The sequence below is a fragment of the Protopterus annectens genome, chromosome 9.part0, assembly GCF_019279795.1.
Source record: "Protopterus annectens isolate FY-2018-M chromosome 9.part0, PAN1.0, whole genome shotgun sequence".
Lineage (NCBI taxonomy): Eukaryota > Metazoa > Chordata > Ceratodontiformes > Protopteridae > Protopterus > Protopterus annectens.
Window position 1 is genome coordinate 814,732,987 of NC_056743.1, and position 20,228 is coordinate 814,753,214.

Genomic DNA, 20,228 nt, shown 5'->3' on the forward strand with positions numbered 1-20,228 from the left:
CTCTCAATAATGGGTAGGAATTTAGATCAATCACCCTATCATTTAATTTAAGATTGGGGTTGAGGTGAATCGGCTGGAGTGTCATGTATGCAGAGTATAAATTCAGGGACTCAAACAGATTCTGAGTAAATATAATTTGCTCCTTTAGATCCTTATTCACTTTATAGATCCTCCTATTTTTCTTATTTAAAAAAGGTAGAGCCCTGGGGTTAAGCTGTAATGATTTAGCATAATTGTAATACAGTTTCACCCATATCGGGCACCACTTATTTGGATCCTCCTTATATTCTGCAATCGTAATTAATCTACTACATTTGTTAATTTCATAATATAACCTGAGGTCTGGAAGTCCCACACCTCCTTTATCCTTAGGATAAATTAGTTTCTGATAACTTATCCTGGTAGGTTTTGGGTGCCATAAGAATTTTGATAAAACAGTTTGGGTGTTTTTGAAAAATTTCTTTTGAATGCATGTGTAAGATGCATTAAATATATAAAGTAACCTCGGAAGTACATTCGTTTTTATAATAGCCACTTTGGATAGGAAAGGAAGCGCAAGTTGTGCCCATCTGTCCAGGCCTTTTTGTATGTTAGACCACACATTACTCGAATTCTCTTGATAATATTTATGAGCGTCCTGGAAAAAAGAAATTCCAAGATAGTGTAGATGGTCTTTAATTTTAATATATTGTGGGGTAAAAACACTTTGGTATTGTGAATAATTATTTAAAGGGAAGATTATCGATTTATCCATATTCACCTTATAATGAGAGAACTTAGAGAATGTATCTGTTGATTTTATTATTTTATTAAAATCTGAGTTAGGAAGAGAATAATAGATATTTAAATCATCTGCATAAGCTGAAAATGGAATTTTTGTATTAAATAAAATTGGGATCTTATGAAAAGTTTTTTGTTTTATTAGTAAAAACAGAGGCTCGATAAATATATTAAATAAGAGGGGTGAAAGGGACAACCTTGTCTTACCCCATTATTAATTTCAATTCTCTTTGAAATACATTTATTTATTTGCAAAGTGGTATACGCCCTCAAATGAAGGGTGTTAATATACTGAATAAATTGTTTAGGAATGTTAAAACGCAGGAAGATTGCTGCTAAAAACTCCTTATTAATTCGATCGAAAGCTTTAGAGGCATCAATAGCTAATGTGTATATAGGAGTTTGTTTTACCAAAGAAAGCGAAATCATTGCCTCAAGAGTAAGTGTTTGATCCACAGTCTGTCTCTGATTAATAAACCCCGATTGTTCTGGAGATATAATATATGTAATAACAGATCTAAGTCTAGTAGCCAATATAGTCGCCATAATTCTCATATCTAAATTAATAATAGAGATGGGCCTATAGTTATGAGGATTAGTCGTGTCCGAATTTGGTTTAGGAAGTAAAATAGTTCTAGATGCATTTAAATGTGGGTCCGTAATACCAAAATGTGTAATGTATGCAAAAAGATGCCATAATTTAACTGAAATTTTTGTAATAAAACATTTATAAAATTCGGCTGAAAAAACATCTGGGCCCAGTGCCTTATTAGATTTCAAACTGTTAATTGCTACTTTGATGTCTGCTTGGGTAAAGTCAGCCAATAATAGATCTTGTTGCTGTTGATTGATTTTGGGGAATGTTAATTGTTTGAGAAATAGATGCAAATCCTGTTCCTCGTATGACAGAGGAAGGGGATTATAAACATTTTTATAAATTTCTTCAAAAATCTCAATTATATCTTGTACATTTCTATAATTTTTATTTTGAAAAGTAATTTCTGAAATATTAGGTATAGGTTTATGATGATTAAGTAGTCTTGCTAAAAATCTGGAAGGGAATTGGGCCCAGTGTGAGCATCTGGCTATACATTTCGTCTCCTGAAAGGACAAGTTCTCTGCTTGCAGTGATGGGAGTTGCCGTTGAAGTTGAGATGTATTATTTTCTAAGTTCGATGAGTAATTCTTTTGAAGTTCCAAGTCAAGTTTGGTTATTTCTTCCTTGATATTATTCTCTTTATTAAGGGTATTTTTCTTATGAAATGAGGATTTATTAATTAACACCCCTCTAATCATTGCTTTTGTGGTAGCCCAGATTATATCTATCGGTGTATTTTCCTCTGAGATAGAAAGTATACATTTATCAAGAAGATTGACAATTTCTTGTTTAATATCAGTTTTTTTAAGTAGATTAGGATTAAAGCACCACGAAATAGTCCTGTTTTTTAGGGAATGATTGTATAGCCAGTCAATGACCAAAGTGATTCTAGAATGGCCTGAAAAAAACTAGGTTCAGTAATAAATGAAAGTACATAAGGGAAAAAAACATTAGAAATCAAAAAGAAGTCCAACCTGGACCAACACTTATAACATTGTGAGAAAAAAGTAAACCCTTTATTAGGCCGCTGTGAAGAGAAGTTAAAATATGGGTCAAATAGATTGAAATCACTTTTAATTTCACTAATTGCAGTAGAGGCTTGCATATTAAACTTAGATTTCGTGTTGGTTCTATCTGACTTAGGGTCTTGAATTGAATTCCAATCACCCTCCAAAATGTAGTAATGATTAGGGAAGGACTTAAGTAATTGGTTTCTCAAGAAAAGCTGTTTAATAAATAGCAGACTCAGAATACAGAACCCTGTGCACCTGGACTGTTTCTACAACTAATGTATTTTAAAAACTTCTTAATGTAATTACATCCTGCCACCTGTTTTACGGTTACTTGCACATCCCAAGAGTTGTTAATATAACCTCTACCTTTCTGCTCCCTGACTCCCCTTCTAATCTCTTCAACTCCAACTAATGCCACAATTTAGCTGGAAACTGCAGTTTCTAGCCCCTCCAGCATATTAAACTAAAAGCCAAATTGGTAATGCTAAGTAGCTAAACCAAAAAGTGTCAACTTTAACTTTCTAAAACAGTCAGCCCTCTAAATCAAAAATCTTACTTGCTTGGAAAAGCATCCGTGGATCTGCTTGAGCAAACTCTCATCTCCCGTGGCTTCAGGCTATGCATAGGAACAGGAAGCTCCCATGAGCCTTTGCAGCATTTAAACTTCTTGTGTGGCGCCATACACCATTTTCACTCCCTCTACCCCGTCTAAGCACCTAAACACTCACTGTGGATGTGCAAGAGCCGTAAATATGTAACAAAATGGTTTTATTGTAAAGTGCTGTAAAAAGTAATGTGTAGTTTATCAGTGTTGTTCCACCTTAACTGCAGACTATAATTTCCATTCATGGTGACATCCCATGTTACCTAACTGCCATACTTGCCATCGCATTTTTAATATTGTTTGTACTGCTTTGTCTAAAAGCTATATCTGAGACTAATAGATTAGCTAACTAATACACTCCGTTGTATGTACCTTGAGTAAACGCGTAAAATATATTGCAGAAAGCTACCACGTGAGTTCCTAGCACAGAGGAACTGCCGTTTTAGGAAGCCGTTTATCATATCACATATGAATGAAACAGAATGCTCGGCTAATTGTAATACCAACTGCATGAACTTTAAACGTGTAGCTATAATTACTGAGGAGTGAAGACATCCTTGTTTATTATTATAGTTTAGATATGAGTGTGCATAGCTAAAAAAAATGAGTAACACATGGTTTACTGCATGCTACAATTGCTAAGAAAGACAAGTGTGGAACCATAAATAACTGCTGAACTGAGAAATCCGTTTGCCTCCTGCTGTATGGTTACTTGCACATCCCAACAGTTGTTAATATAACCCCTACCTTTCTGCCCCCTGACTGCCCTTCTAATCTCTTTAACTCACACCAATGCCAAGATTTAGCTGGAAACTGCAGTTTCTAGCCCCTCCAGCATATTACACTAAAAGCCGAAACTGGGAATGCTAAGTAGCTAAACCAAAAAGTGTCAGCTTTAACTTTCTGAAATAGTCAGACCTCTAAATCACCAACTTGACTGATTTGTTTCTAGAGCTTACTTGCTTGGAAAAGCGCCCGTGGTTCTTTCCGCTCCATTCACCCTGCGGTCTCACTCCGCTCCCCTACCCTACCCCCATTCCCACCCACACCCACTTCAATTTGGTTTATACCCAAAGCACTCCACACATCTTCTAACCCTCCCACACCGATTATCGCCAACATAAACTGCTTCCAACAAACATTAAGTCCCATTCCTATCTAATACACACTAAAATAATCATAAAACTCAACAAGCGCTACCAATACATACTTAAAAAAAAAAAATCACAAGTTGTGGGGACATACACCCCAACCCAGGTCCAGCCACAAGCAGCACCTCAAACCCCAATCTAATCTATTCCTTACTCCACAGGCAAAAAACTTCTCTACTCATTCTTAACCTAAATATGAGAAGAATCTTCAATAAGGTCCATGACCTACATGCCCTACTAGCTCTATATAAACCAGACAATCTCCTACTGACCAAAACCAGGCTAAAGCCCGAAATTCAAGATAACAAAATTACAGCTCCTGGGTAAAATATCTACCACAAGGAAAGAGTAAGAAAAAGGGGAGGGGGTAGCTATAATGTACAAGAACCACCTTATCTTTGAACAACTTGATACTGCCATCCCAGACAGCAATAATACCAAACTCATTCTTGTCAAGTTTAAACTGAACCCCAAAAAACATATTCATACCATAGGAGGCTACATTCCCCCCTGGAAACAATATTACAACTATGGAAAACCTACTATAATGGATCACAAACTCCCTACCTCAAGAAAGCATCATATTAGGTGACTTTAACATAAATTGACTCAGCCGTTCTAGCCAAAATCCAGTCACCCACATTAACCTCCACGGCTTTACCCAAGTCATTACATCCCCTACCAGAAATGACAAAAGAATCAAACACCAGTCGATACTGGACTGGATAATTTCATCCCACCCATCCCTTGCAGCCCAAGCTGGATGTCTTCCAGACATTCTCAGCGACCACCAACCAACATATCTTACTAAGAATCAAAACTCAACATATAAGCCAAGTAACACATAAAGAAGTCAGGAACAAAAAGAACTTTAACCCTAGTGCCTTTAACAAAGACCTAAAAAGTTGTAACTGGACCCCTTTAAAACAGCTACTACTAGATGATGCAGTGCAACACTTTAAATCAACCTTCCTAAACACAATGAACCAGCATGCCCCCCCCCCCGAACCACTAGAATAAAAGCTACATATGCCCCCTGGCTAACTAAACCCATCAAAACTACACTCAAAGGCAGGAACAATGCAAGGGATCAATATCACAAAAACAAAACCCAAATAGCAATACAAAAATACTTAGAACTGCACAACAAAGCCAAGAAACTCATCAAAATAGACAATCACCCATTACCAAAATCTACAAGAAAAACATGCCAAAAATTGCAAAAAATTCTGGGCTGTATTGCAGCCTGGGAAAACTACTACCTCCATGCCCAAAACCAGGAACAACCTTGATAACATCCCCACACAGTTTAACAAATACTTTACTGAGACAATCCAGGACCTAGCAAATAACCAAATTAACTCCACTCACCCAGCCACAACAGATATACCAACCATAATGGAAACACAAGCTAGCAGCTCCCACTTTAAGTATATGCCAGTATCTATCAAAACCATCCTAAAACTCCTCCAAAGACTCTAACCCACCACCCTGGCTGTGGACAACCTACCCCCAAAGTACCTCCAAATAGCAGCAACAGCCAGCCTATACTGTGGCTGTTCTCATTAATAGATTAACAGATCTATTACACAGTGCAAAGTACCCCAACTATGGAAAACCTCCCATATAATACCGCTACACAAAGGAGGCAACTCTTTTGAACTCAATAACTATTGCCCCATTGCTATCTTACCACCCATATCTAAAATCCTAGAAAGGGTCATAAACACTCAACTTATGAACCGCCATCTAAAAACCAGCATGGCTTCATAGGTTGGTACTAGACTATCAGCCCTAGGGCCTATACAAGCCTAGCCATAACAATTCCCTGGCTATTTCTTCCCACATTACTTACTTTCCTGGACCCCTGTCTAGCAGGGCGACTGACGTGATCCCTGGGGTGAATTTTCTTTCTCCCATCCAAACGTCAAGGTTCCTCTTGAAGAGGTCCAAAGAGGCACTCTGCTTGACATGTATGGGCAATCTATTCCAGAGTCTGGGGAGTCTCTGGGTCAGGAACCTATCCCTCCAGCATGTTTTGTTTATTGTGATGACAAGGTTTAGATCCCTGGAGCGTGTAGCTCTGAGGGATTGGGATTTCTTTAAGTGTAGCATGTCCAACAGCTCTGGGTTTGACATGGCCTTGTATGTTAAGCAGAGATCGCCTCTGAGTAGATGATATGCGACAGAGTATAGCTGGAGTTTTTTAAGGCGGTCAGCGTAGGGCATCTGCTTTAGGCCTGTGATTCTTTTAGTGAGGTATTTCTGAGGCCTTTCCAGTTGTTGCAGATGTCTTGAGAGGTACATACCAAATGGGGCGTTGTATTCTATAATGGGTCTAATGAGGGATGAGTACAGTGGGACAATGACCTCCATTTTCTGGATGAAAAGCCCTTCGTGATGAGGTGTGCCACATAGAAGGATTTCCTGACTGTTGTGGCGATGTGGTTATCGGTGAGACCACTGTCCACCTGTGTCCCTAAGTCTCTTATCACACTTTCTGTGTTTAGTGTACTGCCACCTATATGGTAATTCATGGATACATGTTTTTCCCAAAGGGATAACAATACATTTCTTGGCATTGAGCTTGAGCCCATGGCTCTGGCACCAAGCATCTGTTTCTGTAAGGCCCTTTTGTAGAGTATCCACATCATTTGGGATTCAATAATGGCTCCCAGTTTGCAGTCATCTGCAAACTTTGTTAGCCAGAGTCCCTTAGTGTTGACCTGTACTTCAGAGAAGTAGATGCCAAACAAGAGCGGCCCCAGGACTGAACCCTGAGGTACTCCACTTGTCACTTGTCTGGAGCTGGATTTGGAGTCGGCTACTTTTACAGTGTGGGTTCTATCAGTAAGCCATTTAGCAACCCATTGGGTGACATAGGGATTAATACCCAACTTAGTAAGTTTATCTATGATTCCAGAGTGGGGGATGGTGTCAAAGGCCTTGGCAAGGTCTAGATAGGCTGTGTGGACCACCTTACCTTTGTCCATGGCTCTGAAGACTGATTCAAAGAAGTCAATCAGGTTCAGGAGACAAGATCGGCCCTTCACAAACCCAAACTGGGTGTGGTCCAGTGTTTGAAGGTTGCCAATGTCTTTGTTTATAAGTTCCATGATAATATGCTCCATGGCCTTGCAGATAAGGCTTGTCAGACTGATGGGATGGTAGTTTCCGGGATCCAAGGTGGATCCCCCCTTGTGGATTGGGATAACTGTAGCTCTGCACCACTCAGTGGGCACGAAACCTGAGGTGAGGCTATGATTAAACATGACACTTAGGTGAGGTGCCAGTTCATATTGTAGTTCATGTAGTACACAGCCGGGATGTCATCTGGTCCCATGGATGCTGTATTCTTGGCTTTAGAGAGTGCGTTTTGTACCTGTGTGGCCGTTATTACTGGAATTTGGCAATCTTCCGGTATTGAGATGGGCCATTTAGGGGGTGAGAGGGGGGTGAGGTTGGCACTGAATCGATCTGCCAGGATATTGGCAATATCCTTTGGATCAGTATATTTATTGCCATTCTGTTTTAGCTCAGGCAGATCTGAGCATTGCCATTTAGATTCTTGACATAGTTATAGAATGCTTTGTGGTTGTCTTTGGAATCTTTGGCAATTTTATTTTCATAACTAGCTTTGGAGGATTTTATGAGGCATCTCAGTTTCTTACTGAGGCTAGTAAGGGAGTTCAGACCCTTCCACAGTACATAGGTTCATAGGTTCATACTGGTACATCCACCGCACTTATATCATTCACTAACACCATTAAGTACCACAGAAATCATGGACAACTCTTCTCAGCCATATTTTTAGACTTATCTAAAGCTTTCGATATGGTAAACCACAACAGACTCCTCAACTCACTCTCTACCTTAAACTTCAGTACGTCCTCCATCTCATGGTTTAAGAGCTACCTATCTGGTTGGCATCAGGCAGTAAAAATGGCAAAACCAGCTATCCCCCTACTACCAGTATCCGAGTCCCCCAAGGGTCCATCCTAGGCCCACTGCTCTTCACTCTGTTCACCAATTAACTCCCATCCTCCACCCCCAGGGCCTCAGTTATTCAATATGCAGATGATACCACTATCATATGTGCAACCCCCACTCTAGACCTCTTTCACTCACTAACACAAAAGGCTTCCTCACTAGCCGAAACCTGGTTCAATAACCATCAGCTAATTCTTAACCCAAAAAAATAAAACTACTACTCTTTTCTTCTCATAAAACCTCACCCCCAGCAGACAACTTTACAATCACCTCTGATAACAAAACTGTCATCATCCCAACTACCCACACCAAACTTTTAGGAGTTGAAATAGACAACAACCTTAGATTCGACCTGCACACCGTCCAAACTATCAAGAAAGTCCACAAAATACTAGTCCTTCTCTGTCATAACAATTTCTCTCAAACCAAGCTAGAACCACTACAGCCAGGACACATCTGTTATCCACCCTCCTCTACGCATCCCCAGTACTAACCAACCTTCATAAATCTGACATAGATAAGCTAGAATCCTGCTACAATAAGATAGCTAGATTTGCTACTGAATCTACATATAGAACACATCACTGCACTGACCTCAAAAAACTGAAAAGGCTCTACTAGTTAAACTCAATCAACTGTCTCTAGCACATAAGCTATACTTCTACCCAGACAACATCCCAGCCCTCCAACATCTTATACGACTTCACACCACAACTAGTACTTTGAGATATAGCACCCTCAACCTTCTAGAAGTCACCAAATATAAAACAAAGCAGGGAAATCTCTCTTTAGCTACCACATCTCCAAACTCTGGAACTCTCTATCAGCCACCCTCACATCCAATACCCTCCACTACACAATTTAAAAAACTCCTAAAAACCCACCTTTCAAACAACTGGCTATAGACAAAGATACAAGCAACAACTTTTCCCAAGTTTCTAATTCTAATGTGACCTTTTGAAAGCATAACTCCAAAATATTGTATCTATAAATGCTAAAGAAATGCATGCTCTGAACTTATAAATCTATGTACAAAATGTACTAAGAAGTGTGACAACACAGTACTGTATATACCTACTAGTCTTAATATGCCTGTAATGCATGTTACTGTAGTGTATGTAAAATGGAGCTTTTCTGCCCACGCCTCTGCTGAAAATGGATGTGTCCAGCCGGACTTTCCCGGTCAACAAATGTAAAATAAATAAATAATAAATACAGAGCACATAGAGAAAACCTGACATTTTCTGCTATACCAGACACTGGCAGGAACAGACTATCAATTTTACAAAAGTACAAATAACCAGCAGGACTGGTATTCCGCAGCAGGATTCATTAAATGAGAGAACATATCATGTGCATGCTCCAAATCTGGCCATGAGAAATCAGCCAAGACCTATATTAGTAAAAATCCTACCAGCAGAAAGAGCTGTCATCAGAAAAGCATTAAAATTTGGGGACATCAGATTGTTTCTGGAAAATAATTATTTACTATACACCAAGCAGAAGAGAAAAAAACGTTATCCCAACAATAAGGAAAGTCAAGAGGCAAGTATGAAATCTTAGCTGCTGTATCCAGCTGTCTTCAAAATATTTTTTCCTGGAGGTTCAAATATATTTTTAGATTCAGAACATACTGGGAGGAGATGAGACAGTTTCACCAGCAAAAGATGGGCCGGCAAGAAAAGGAAGACTCTACATCTCATTCTTCTGACTGTAAGCAATGCCCCTGGAGAGATACTGCAAGTAAAACTTTTCACCCCATTCCAAAGGAAAGGCTTGAGTGACAGAAAAAAAGCAAACTTGAAGAATCATGAGCACCTTTGGACCTGAACCAGAGGCTGGTGTTGGGAGATGGATTTGCTCAAAAAGAAAACCAGCAACACTGTGAACTTGGTGATTAAATGGGATAAAAAAAACATTAATCTCATTAGATATAGGACTATACATGTGAAATATGGCTTTGCAAGAAGAAAGAGATCAGAAAGATTGGAATTTTGTTGACGGTGTTAATCTGGGGGGTGAACTGTGAAGGATATACTTTATGCCGTTAATGTTCAGACAGACACTGAATGGAATAAATAAATAACTCTACATAAATGTTTCTACTCTTATCTGTATAAATAACTCATAATGCAAATTGCATCATATACTGTAAATCAGTGTTCTACAGTGAGCAGTTAGTGGCATTTTAAATGCGAGATGAAGGGAATTTTATCAGTGGCTGCCATATATGTTAAGGATATTAAAGCAAGGGCGGCACAGTGGTGCAGCAGACAGCATGGCCGCCTCACAGTGAGAGGTTCCCCATTTCAATTTTTAGCTGAGGTGTCTTCTGTGTGGAGTCTGCATGTCCTCCCTGTGTTTATATGGGTTTCCTCTGGGAGCTCCAGTTTCCTCCCACATTCCAAAGATATGCAGTAGGTGGACTGGACACTCAAAACTGGCCATAGGTGTGAGTGTGTGTGTGTGTGTGTGTGTGTGTGTGTGTGTGTGTGTGTGTGTGTGTGTGTGTGTGTGTGGTGTGGATGAACTACCATGGCAGGGCTAGCCACCTGGCTGTATAAACCTTGGCTATGGATGATTGTGTTTTTTCATAGATATAATATATCCACACTTAATGGTTTAAGGTACAAAAGGTTGGACAGAAGCAAATTCAAGTTACATAATGTTGTAATCTTGGGCTGTTGGGGGCGGGGAGTGTAAAAGGATATTGATGGAATTATATGCTGAATTAATATAATAAATTATCCTGCTTTTACAGAAGTGGTTATCTAGACGAATGCCACTGGTATAAGCTAGGGATTTGTTTTTAAGCATACAGACTTGAAAAATAAGATAACACTATAAAAGTTGTAGGAAATGGTAGTTCCTTCTTGCATTTACAAAGTCATTAGCTATTTGTCCCCATTAATATCTTTCAATTAATGATGCAATCAATTAATCAGAAGATGTCTGAACAGTGTGTTCCAAGTGTAATGTATAAAGGTCATCCTATGCAGATGTTCAACAGCTGCATAAGACCAACAGGCAATATATGTATGTGTATATATATATATATATATATATATATATATATATATATATATATATGGCTCTACTTCAATCCATCGAAATGACATTTAGCTGAAGCTCACTTACCCGATCCTAGTTCTTCGAAACTTCAGTTACCTGAAAGCACAGACTGCCAAACTCCTTTCCCTGTGAAAAAAAACACTTGGCCACAATGAGAAAAAACCTACACAGACCAAAGCTAAACCCACCAAAGTGGGGGGTCTCGCCCCCCACACCTCCCCTACTTAAATATTCTAACTCCGAAATCACACTAGATTGAAGAAAGGGCAAAGTTCACCATGGTGGACAAGTGGTTCCTTTCACAGGGAAAGGATTTCAGCAGTCCGTGCTTTCAGATAACTGAAGCTTTGAAGAAATGGAATGGGGTAAGTGAGCTTTGATTAAATGTAAATTTGATGGTTCGAAGTAGACCTATATATATATATATATATATATATATATATATATGTACACACACACACCTTACATATACATACAAATATATATATATATATATATATATATATATATATATATATATATATATATATACACACACACACACACACACACACACACACACACACACACACACACACACACACACACACGGGTACGTAGTACTAGGTTTGCCAAAAGGTGACCTAGGTAGCTGCCTAAGCCTCAGTGCTGGTTGAGGACCCCATAACCATTAAAAATTAAAGCATCCCACCAAAAACTCCAAACCTGATTACATAGGTTTACTTCTGATTTGATGGAGTCTGTACTCTCTTATTGACTTAAATGCTTTACATTTGAACTAATGGGCAAGACTACCTAGAACTGGTTACAAAAATGTAGTGGTGGAGAACAGTGGTATTTTTTGAGAAAAGATAAGTTGGTACAGATAAGTCAACACTGAAGGCATTATGCCATATGCCATGTTTCTAGTAAGTGTGTGTTTACCTAAGATTAACTGAGAACCCCAAAGATTCACAGTTTACCCAGCGAACATTTTCTGGCAATGAATGCCATGTCTTGTCATTAGAGTTTCTAGCTGTTCAGAAATGCACATGATAATTTTTTCTTTACACCATGTCATTTTAACCCATCTGTTTAGCAATTAAACCCACTTTTCAGGGGCAATTCAGGAGTACTGTCTGGATAACAGAGTCACTCTGTGCAAATGAAGGTAAAAAAAAAAACAAAAAAAAAAACTGCTAAACCTTCATTGACTTCTTTCTTTTCTGATAAATTACTGAGAGTTTTACAGTCAATAATGCCATTCGCAGTTTCATACTTCTTGTTCAGAAAACGCATGTTGATGAAAAACCTTTTTTTTTTTGTTTTGTTTTTTGAATTTTAGTAGTTTACCTCTTATCTGTTTCCAATTTTGCTGAACATCTCTGATTTGCTTTATATTTATGTCTTGACCCTCACTAACTTATTTTTTTCTGGTAAAGTAATAAGGATTACAGTTAATCAATAATGGCAGTCATTAGAGTTTCATAAGTATTATTGTTCACAGACTGAATGTCCATGCAACATCTGTTTTAACTCCAAGTGAATTAAGACTTATTTTGCACCTGAGGTTCTGAATTAATGAACTCCTTCACATACTCAAATGTACATGATTAGAATATTTATACCTCCATTCACCTGCTGTGCAACTCTGAGCAAGTCACTTAACCAGACAGTGCTCCTGGGTTGCCAATGAAAAGGAACAGTTTGCCCAGTGCGTTTACTTAGTTAACAAATAGCTACAATAAAATACTTAAAATGTGATCCCACACACTATTTTTGGTTTTATCCAGAATTCCTGAGCAAAGAAGTTGATAGGCATTTTGGTCTGTTTTTTTTTTAATGTTGTTATAAAGTACAGTTACAAAATAATAAGAGGCATGTGACATTTAGACTTTACACCCTTCAGGAAAATGCTTACGGTCCAGCAAGTAAATTTCATTTTGTACTCAAGAAATATTAATGCAAACCCCTTTGGACAATTATCTCATAAAATGGACGCCTCTCAAAATGCTGTACCCCAGTCACTTAATAAATGTAAGTCTCATTTTCAGCTGTTCCCCCTAAAACTATGAAAAATATTGTTTTTAGATTAGCAATATTGCACCTGCAGTCAAAAGTATTATTTTAGACAGTTGCAGACATACTATGACGTGAAAAAAAAGAAGAGTCATGTTGATATGACACTTATAAAAAGTGTACTCAGTAAAGCACAAACAGTATGCCTGGCTAGCTACACCCTTGCTTACCAATGCAGAGCTTGGTATTACAGCAATACTTTTAAGTATACAGGCGAAATATTTAAAATCTGTTCCTGATTTTTTTTTTGGCTTTGTTTTTTGAGCTAAGACACCGAGAAGTAAGGAGGAGGTTGCAATGGGTTGCGCTGCATGGTTCTGACAGTAGCAAAATGAGACATTTCTGGACTATTACTTATTATTATTTACTCATTCACTTGTTCTTAAGCAAATATCTGAGGTGTAAAGTCATACAAGTGCATGTAAATAATGATTGCGTGTGTGTGTGTGGGTGCGTGCGTGTATGCACACAGAGGGCACAGTCTTCAAATGACCCTGATTTTTACTTAATATTTGTGGTCTGTTCCTTATAACATATGTGGCTTTCTGATAAAGTGTTGTGGACTGCAGTCACTAAGAAAGGAAGATCATGTGAGCTTTAGCCTTGATACAATCCAGAAAATGCCCGGTAATGCAAAACCTTTTACTAGAAAATTTTTAAATACATAACACCAATATTTAAAACTTGCTCCTGATTTGGACTCTCTCTCTCTGATTCCTATGGCAAGAGGTTGGTAGGGCATGGGATCTGCTATGGATTGCACTGTTTGCTTCTCACAGAGGTGAGATTAAATAGACTTCTATGTCATTATTCATGCATTTATTCAACAATCTGATCACAAGCAAACACTGGAAGGATACGTAGCCATATGAGGAGCTGTAAATTATGGTAACATCTGTGTGTATAAAAATACTTGGCTCCTGCATTCAACAAAAGTTATTATGCAAAAGAAGAAATTAACTGTAGTAAACAGGACCATCATCATATTAGCCGCGTTCTTCTGGACAATTTTTGATTGTATTGATTTGTTGACTGTTGACACTGTGTTTATTATTTGGCTGTGTATAAACTGGTCAACATGAAGTCTACATGTTTAGTGTTAATATTTTAACTATGACTGTATTTTTAATTTAGCTTATCTGAAGGCACTTGGGTATAAAATGCATTACAATGGGTTACAACAGTCTAGTTAGTGCAGATGAGTAAGGCTATGATAATAATGGGCTGATTCCTGTAGTGTAGCATTTGATTCCCTCAGCCTTCATTTGTCTACTGTATTATTATGACCAAGTCACTTCACCAGACAAGGCTCCTGGTCTGTCTCTGAAAAGGGACACTTGGCTCCAGTGGGCTGTCCCAGGGTGTTAGCATATTCATTGCACATTCGTTTATTTATTTATTTTTTTGAATTTCTGTACCCTCTACATAGCCACTAATTAATGCTTTACTATAAGCTACTTGACTAAGAAACTAGCATGTCCTTCTCTTTAATGGGCTGCCAGATGCATTTTCAATAAATGTGAGTTTCAAGGAAAGAGAAGCTTACTGTTGCTCATGCGAAGTCTGTTTTCAGTGTCAGACTATTTGGTTTTGTTTTGTTAAGCCAGTGCTTTTGATGAAAAATCTGAAATAAAAGTTTTAAAATGTAATTTATGTCTCTGTTACTATTGTAAAAGAAAAGAAGAAAGTAGTACACACACTGACAGGTTTGAACAGTAATTTTGATAACTGGTGAGAGACAACCAAGTAATGGAATACCTGTACAGCTGGGAGGGCATTCTAGTATCTTGCACAATGCCCTCATTTGACTATGATCTGCTCCGTTTGTATGACTGTTATTTTCTTTAATTTATATGATGGCATCTATAGCTCAAAACCAAAGAGATCATAACAGACTTCAGGAATGTACAACCAGCTCACTCTCCTCTCATGATGAATGGGGAGGTAGTGGAAAGGGTAAAGAACACAAAATTCCTGGAAGTCTATGCAGCGGAGGATCTTTCTTGGTCAATCAATACCAGTCACATAGTAAAAAAGGCCCATCAATGTCTGCACTTCCTGAGGGGAGGTAGGAAAGCAAGCCTACCTCCCTCTATTCTCTGCATCTTCTACAGGGTTACCACAGAAGGTATCCTAACATGTAACTTCACGGTTTGGTACAGAAGTTGTTCAGCTGTAGATCAAAAAGTCCTACAAAAGACAGTCAGAGTTGTGGAGAAAATAACGGGATCCAGATAAAGGATCTATACACGACAAGTTGTTACGACAGAGCAACAAAAATAACAAGTGATCTTACACACCCTGCTTTTGAAGTGTTCACATGCCTGTTGTCTGGCAGAAGATGCTGCAGAGTACGCTCTAAAACTACCTGGTTCAAGAACAATTTTTTCCCTCAAGTGATTAGACTCTTGAACTCTGGTATTAATCTCATGGATGCGAGACGATGACAAGTCTTGTAATACCGAAACAATAATGCAATAACAATAAGACATCACAACCAACTTATCAGTTTGCAAAAAAAAAAATATTTGCAATACGAATTGCTAGATATTCTTATAATATAGAGAATATGAGAATTATTACAATGTGTAATATGGACAGGTGCAATAAGGAACCAATCAGCTGGTATAGTGGTGTATAGAATATTTGTAGTAATAAGTAATAATATAACTATATAAGAGACAGGTAAATGTTAGGTCTGATACATGTGTAATTGTATGTATGTACATGTCTCTCTTCTAAGCATGTGTAACTTTGTGTTTGTCTTCTCAATTACCATGATGCATGTAATTTGTTTAGACTTCACTTGTGGTGTCTAAGTGACAATAAAGTTTACTTTGACTTGACAGAGTTTGAATACCTTACATCCACTTAAAGTTTGAATACTTTGATGGTATTATCTAGTGCAGTACAATTAAAATATATATATATATTTGCTTCAACACACTGTAGCTGCCAAAATGAAAATGCTTAAAGAGAACCAAGTAAGCGAGTGAGTAAATTACAAGATGATTATTTCTGTTCCCAGACAGCATGACTGTTCTGAGTTGTTGCACCACAACAGACAGATAAAGGGTTGGGTGTTGTTACTCTGGGAAAGCAACCAAAGGCTAGATAGTGTATGGTTACAGGAACTGAAGACAAATGTCTTCAGGAATGGGCCACTGGCACAGGGATGACACAGTGAACAAAAATGGACTGTTAGTTTTATACAGCAATAATGAGTGTGTGTGTCGTCATCATGTAAATGGAAAGGACATCAGAGCTGTGGGATACATGAGAGGTAACTGATTTAAGGACTGCAGGAAGAAAGAGGAGGGTACTGTTAGATACTCACTACTATGAAACTGAAGAAGCATCAGAAGGTTTAAGTAGGAGGTTATGTGGTACATTAAACAAAACGTTAAAGGATTCCAAAACAATGACACTTCATCACTTTCATATGGTTTTAAAACACAACTACATATCTTGTACGAAGGGTGTCATTTACTTTGATGTTTTTGAGCAGATGCAAGTTTGACCGACACCGCAAGGCTGGCAGATGGCTTAATGCAAGTGCAAGTCATCAAACACCTTACATCTTGTTCAGTTCAGTTTTGCTAGGAACCAGAGTTAATAATAAATAACATGGGGAAGTAACCCCCTCCCTCCCCAAACAATGTCCTCTATACTATATTACTAACTATATGTGCTTCAAAAAATGCATTCTTCAATTTAGTCTTTTGTGGGTCAAGTGCATGCAAAATGATGCCAGTAAAATCCATAGTGACAGACAGACTGTATATGCCATCTATTAAATTCTACTTAAATCTTTAATACAGCTGTGTCTAAGTTATGACTCAAACAAATAACCATTTCTTCAGACTACCAGTGAACAAAGACATGTGGGTGTTAATGAACAGTACCTGGTAATCAACTAAACAAACACCATGTACCTTGGCAATGCCTGCCAGTTGCTGTTGGTGAGTCATATTTTCATTTAATAATACAAACAGAAATACAAAGAGATGCTGCATGTCATAAGGCTGTGCATTCTTTACCTTTGCATTGATAAGCATAAAAAGTGGATGATCTGGAGTTGACTGGGCTCTCGATTGCAATATCTCTGACAAAAATTGCTGCTGGAAAACAAAATACAAGACACGTGTCTGAAATGAAAGCAAAGGGGAGGTAGACATAAAAAGGTATGACTTTAAGGTAGGATGCCACTGTTAATTGTTTTCCTTTGGTACTTACCTTTCGTACCATATCATTGTCTTCTATCTGCCCTAGATCTCTACCTGCAGACTGAGCTATACGTTTACCAGCAACTAAATTCCCAACTATCATTGAAGCAGGTCCAACACCTACATGAAAAAAAAAAAGAAAAAGAAATAACTAAAAGACAAAAAAAAAATACTTAAGCAATACTCATTGGACAAAATATAAATGTACATGACTATACTTATTTTGCATGATTACTCCAACATATAAAGCCTGTATAACACTGCCAGGAAAAAAAACAACAGATATGCACAACTGCAGTACTATATGATTAAATACCACTGAAACAAATCTAGCACTCAAGTAACTATGCCATCTGAAAATATGAGATTAAAAAAAGAAGTTATGTACTCATCATAAAGTTCCATCTCAGTAGTGCTACTTCATTTGTCTTAAATCTGTGGGTCCTTGGATCCATATCGGATCCAACACGGCCGCATTTTCAACTACGGCTCCGAGCTCCATGCTCCTCCCCTTACCCACAATGCCCCTGTCTCCCTTCAGATCGAGTTTGCTGCCTAACAGGTAACAGATACCTGACCAAAAAGCATCTTATCCTCCAACACAAACATTACAAATTAACTTTAGCCCTGACAGAATCAAAGATCCCAGTATAACTGTCTGGTTACAAAGGACGTGTCATATCCCAAAGGATAACATTAGAGGGAAGGAGGGGGGGAATGGCTGAAGACAAATGAAGTAGAACTACTCAGATGGAATGTTACGGTGAGGCCATAACTTCATCTGAAGTAGTTTACTTCACTTGCTCTTCAACCTGTGGGACAGAGTCCCCAGCTACCTACCTCTTGGGAGGCCCTCATGGAAGGATATTCCAGAGCACCGCAGAACCAAAGGATGCTCTACTCCAAGAGACCAAATCCAGTTTATAATGAGAAATAAAGGTGTGAGATGAGGCCCAAGTAGCAGCTGAACAAATCTCATCCAAAGAGACCCTAGACCAAAAAGCTGCTGACATAGCCATAGATCGGGTCGAATGAGTCCTTACTCTTCCTGGAAGAGAGAAACCTCTATCTGAATAAGCCCTGTCAATGCATTGTGAAATCCAGCAAGCAATAGTCACTTTTGAGACAGGTTTACCTAAGAAGGGCTTGGCATAGGACACAAAAAGCTGATCAGACTTGCGGAAAGATTTAGTCCTGTGCAGATAAAACCTCAACTGCCTGTGTACGTCCAGTAAATGTAATTTGTATTCCCCTTTGTTCTGGTAGTTCTGAAAAAATACTGGTAAATTAATAATATGATTAATATTGGCCTGCATGGCTACCTTGGGAAGGAAGGACGGGTTAGTGTGTAGCGGTACTCTATCCTTGTGAAAGATCATGTAAGGGACGTTGATAGAAATAGCATAAAGCTTCAACACCCTTCCAGCGAATGTAATGGCAACCAAGAAGGCAGTCTTCCAGGTCAAAAAGTTTAGATCCACAGATGCCGCAGGCCCAAAGGGAGGAGAAACCAATGCCTACAACAACAAAGTGAGGTCCCACAGAGGAATAGGGTCCTTAACCAGGGGTCTGAGAAAAAAGGTTTTACAAAGTTTAGAAGAAGCCAACGAAGACATGTCCACCCCAACATGAAAATTAGAAATGGCGGCTAGTTGGACTTTCACTGTCGAGGAACTAGCGCCTTGATGAAAAATGCTAGCCAGAAAATCTAAAACTGCTGAAAGCGGTGGAGTGAAAGGGTACAAAAATCTTTGAATGGCCCAAATAGAAAAACATTTCCATTTACTGCGATAAACTTTTCTGGACGACGATTTATAAGCTGCCACCAGAATGGATTTAACAGGAGATAACAGACCAGGAGTCCTAAGAATCACGGGAACCGGAGGAGTCAAGCAGTAAGCTTCAGACTGTGCAGATCTAGATGAGGAATCCCTGAGAGACGTGAAAGCAGATCCGGAACCAAGGTCCATGGTGGAACAACTAGATGAGACCTGAGTAAGGGAAACCAAACCTGTCGAGACTAGGATGGGGCGATGAGAATCACAGTGCTCCTCAGCCTTCGGGCTTTCTGCAGAAACTTCGACATGAAGGGAAGAGGAGGATATGCAATAAAGAAGCATGAATCAGAGCATATCTGGGGGCGTCCCCCGGTGGGGAGTTCAGAGTGAAAAACTTGCTGCATTTCACGTTGGAAGGAGATGTGAAGAGATCGCAGCAAGGACAACCCCACTCTAGGAAGATCTGTTCCGCTACTGAAGGCTTCAGAGACAACTCATAAGGCATCAGGATAGATCTGCTAAGCCTGTCCGCTAAGATGTTAGACCATCCTGGGATGGGCGTTGTCACCAGAAAACGGCTGGTGGAGATCGCCTATTCCCACACTCTCATAACCTCTCGACATAAGGGATAAGATCTGGTTCTCCCCTGTTTGTTGATATACCAGACCACTGATATGTTGTCCATCTGAACTGCAATCGTTCTCAGAGGAAGATGAGCATGGAGGGCCTGCAACGCAAGAAGAACCGCTCTCATCTCTAGAATAGTGATGTGCAGATAGGTCTCAGAAGGGGACAACATGCCTTGGACTGTCCTTCCTGAGCAATGCTCCCCCCAAGTAGGGAGACGTCCGTGGTCACCATAGTTTGGGGTAAAAGAGGTTGAAAAGGACATCCCTTGAGGAGATCCAGGGACTGAATCCACCACCAAAGGGAGTCCCCTGAATGCTTTTGAAATTCT

General features: G+C 38.9%; 1 protein-coding gene across 3 annotated transcripts in view; it reads right to left on the reverse strand.

Moving 5' to 3' along the window:
• The window catches only part of DIP2B (disco interacting protein 2 homolog B), a 2,678,679-nt gene that overhangs the window by 643,634 nt on the left and 2,014,817 nt on the right, over nt 1-20,228 (reverse strand). The window contains exons 24-25 of one of the 3 annotated variants that reach the window (XM_044083475.1): nt 17,503-17,612; nt 17,307-17,384 (exon numbers count right to left, since the gene is read on the reverse strand). In XM_044083475.1, coding sequence (XP_043939410.1) covers nt 17,307-17,384; nt 17,503-17,612 — 188 coding nt within the window. Of the gene's footprint in view, nt 1-17,306; nt 17,415-17,502; nt 17,613-20,228 lie in introns of all 3 variants that reach the window. The other 2 variants (XM_044083472.1, XM_044083474.1) reach the window with 2 other exon arrangements.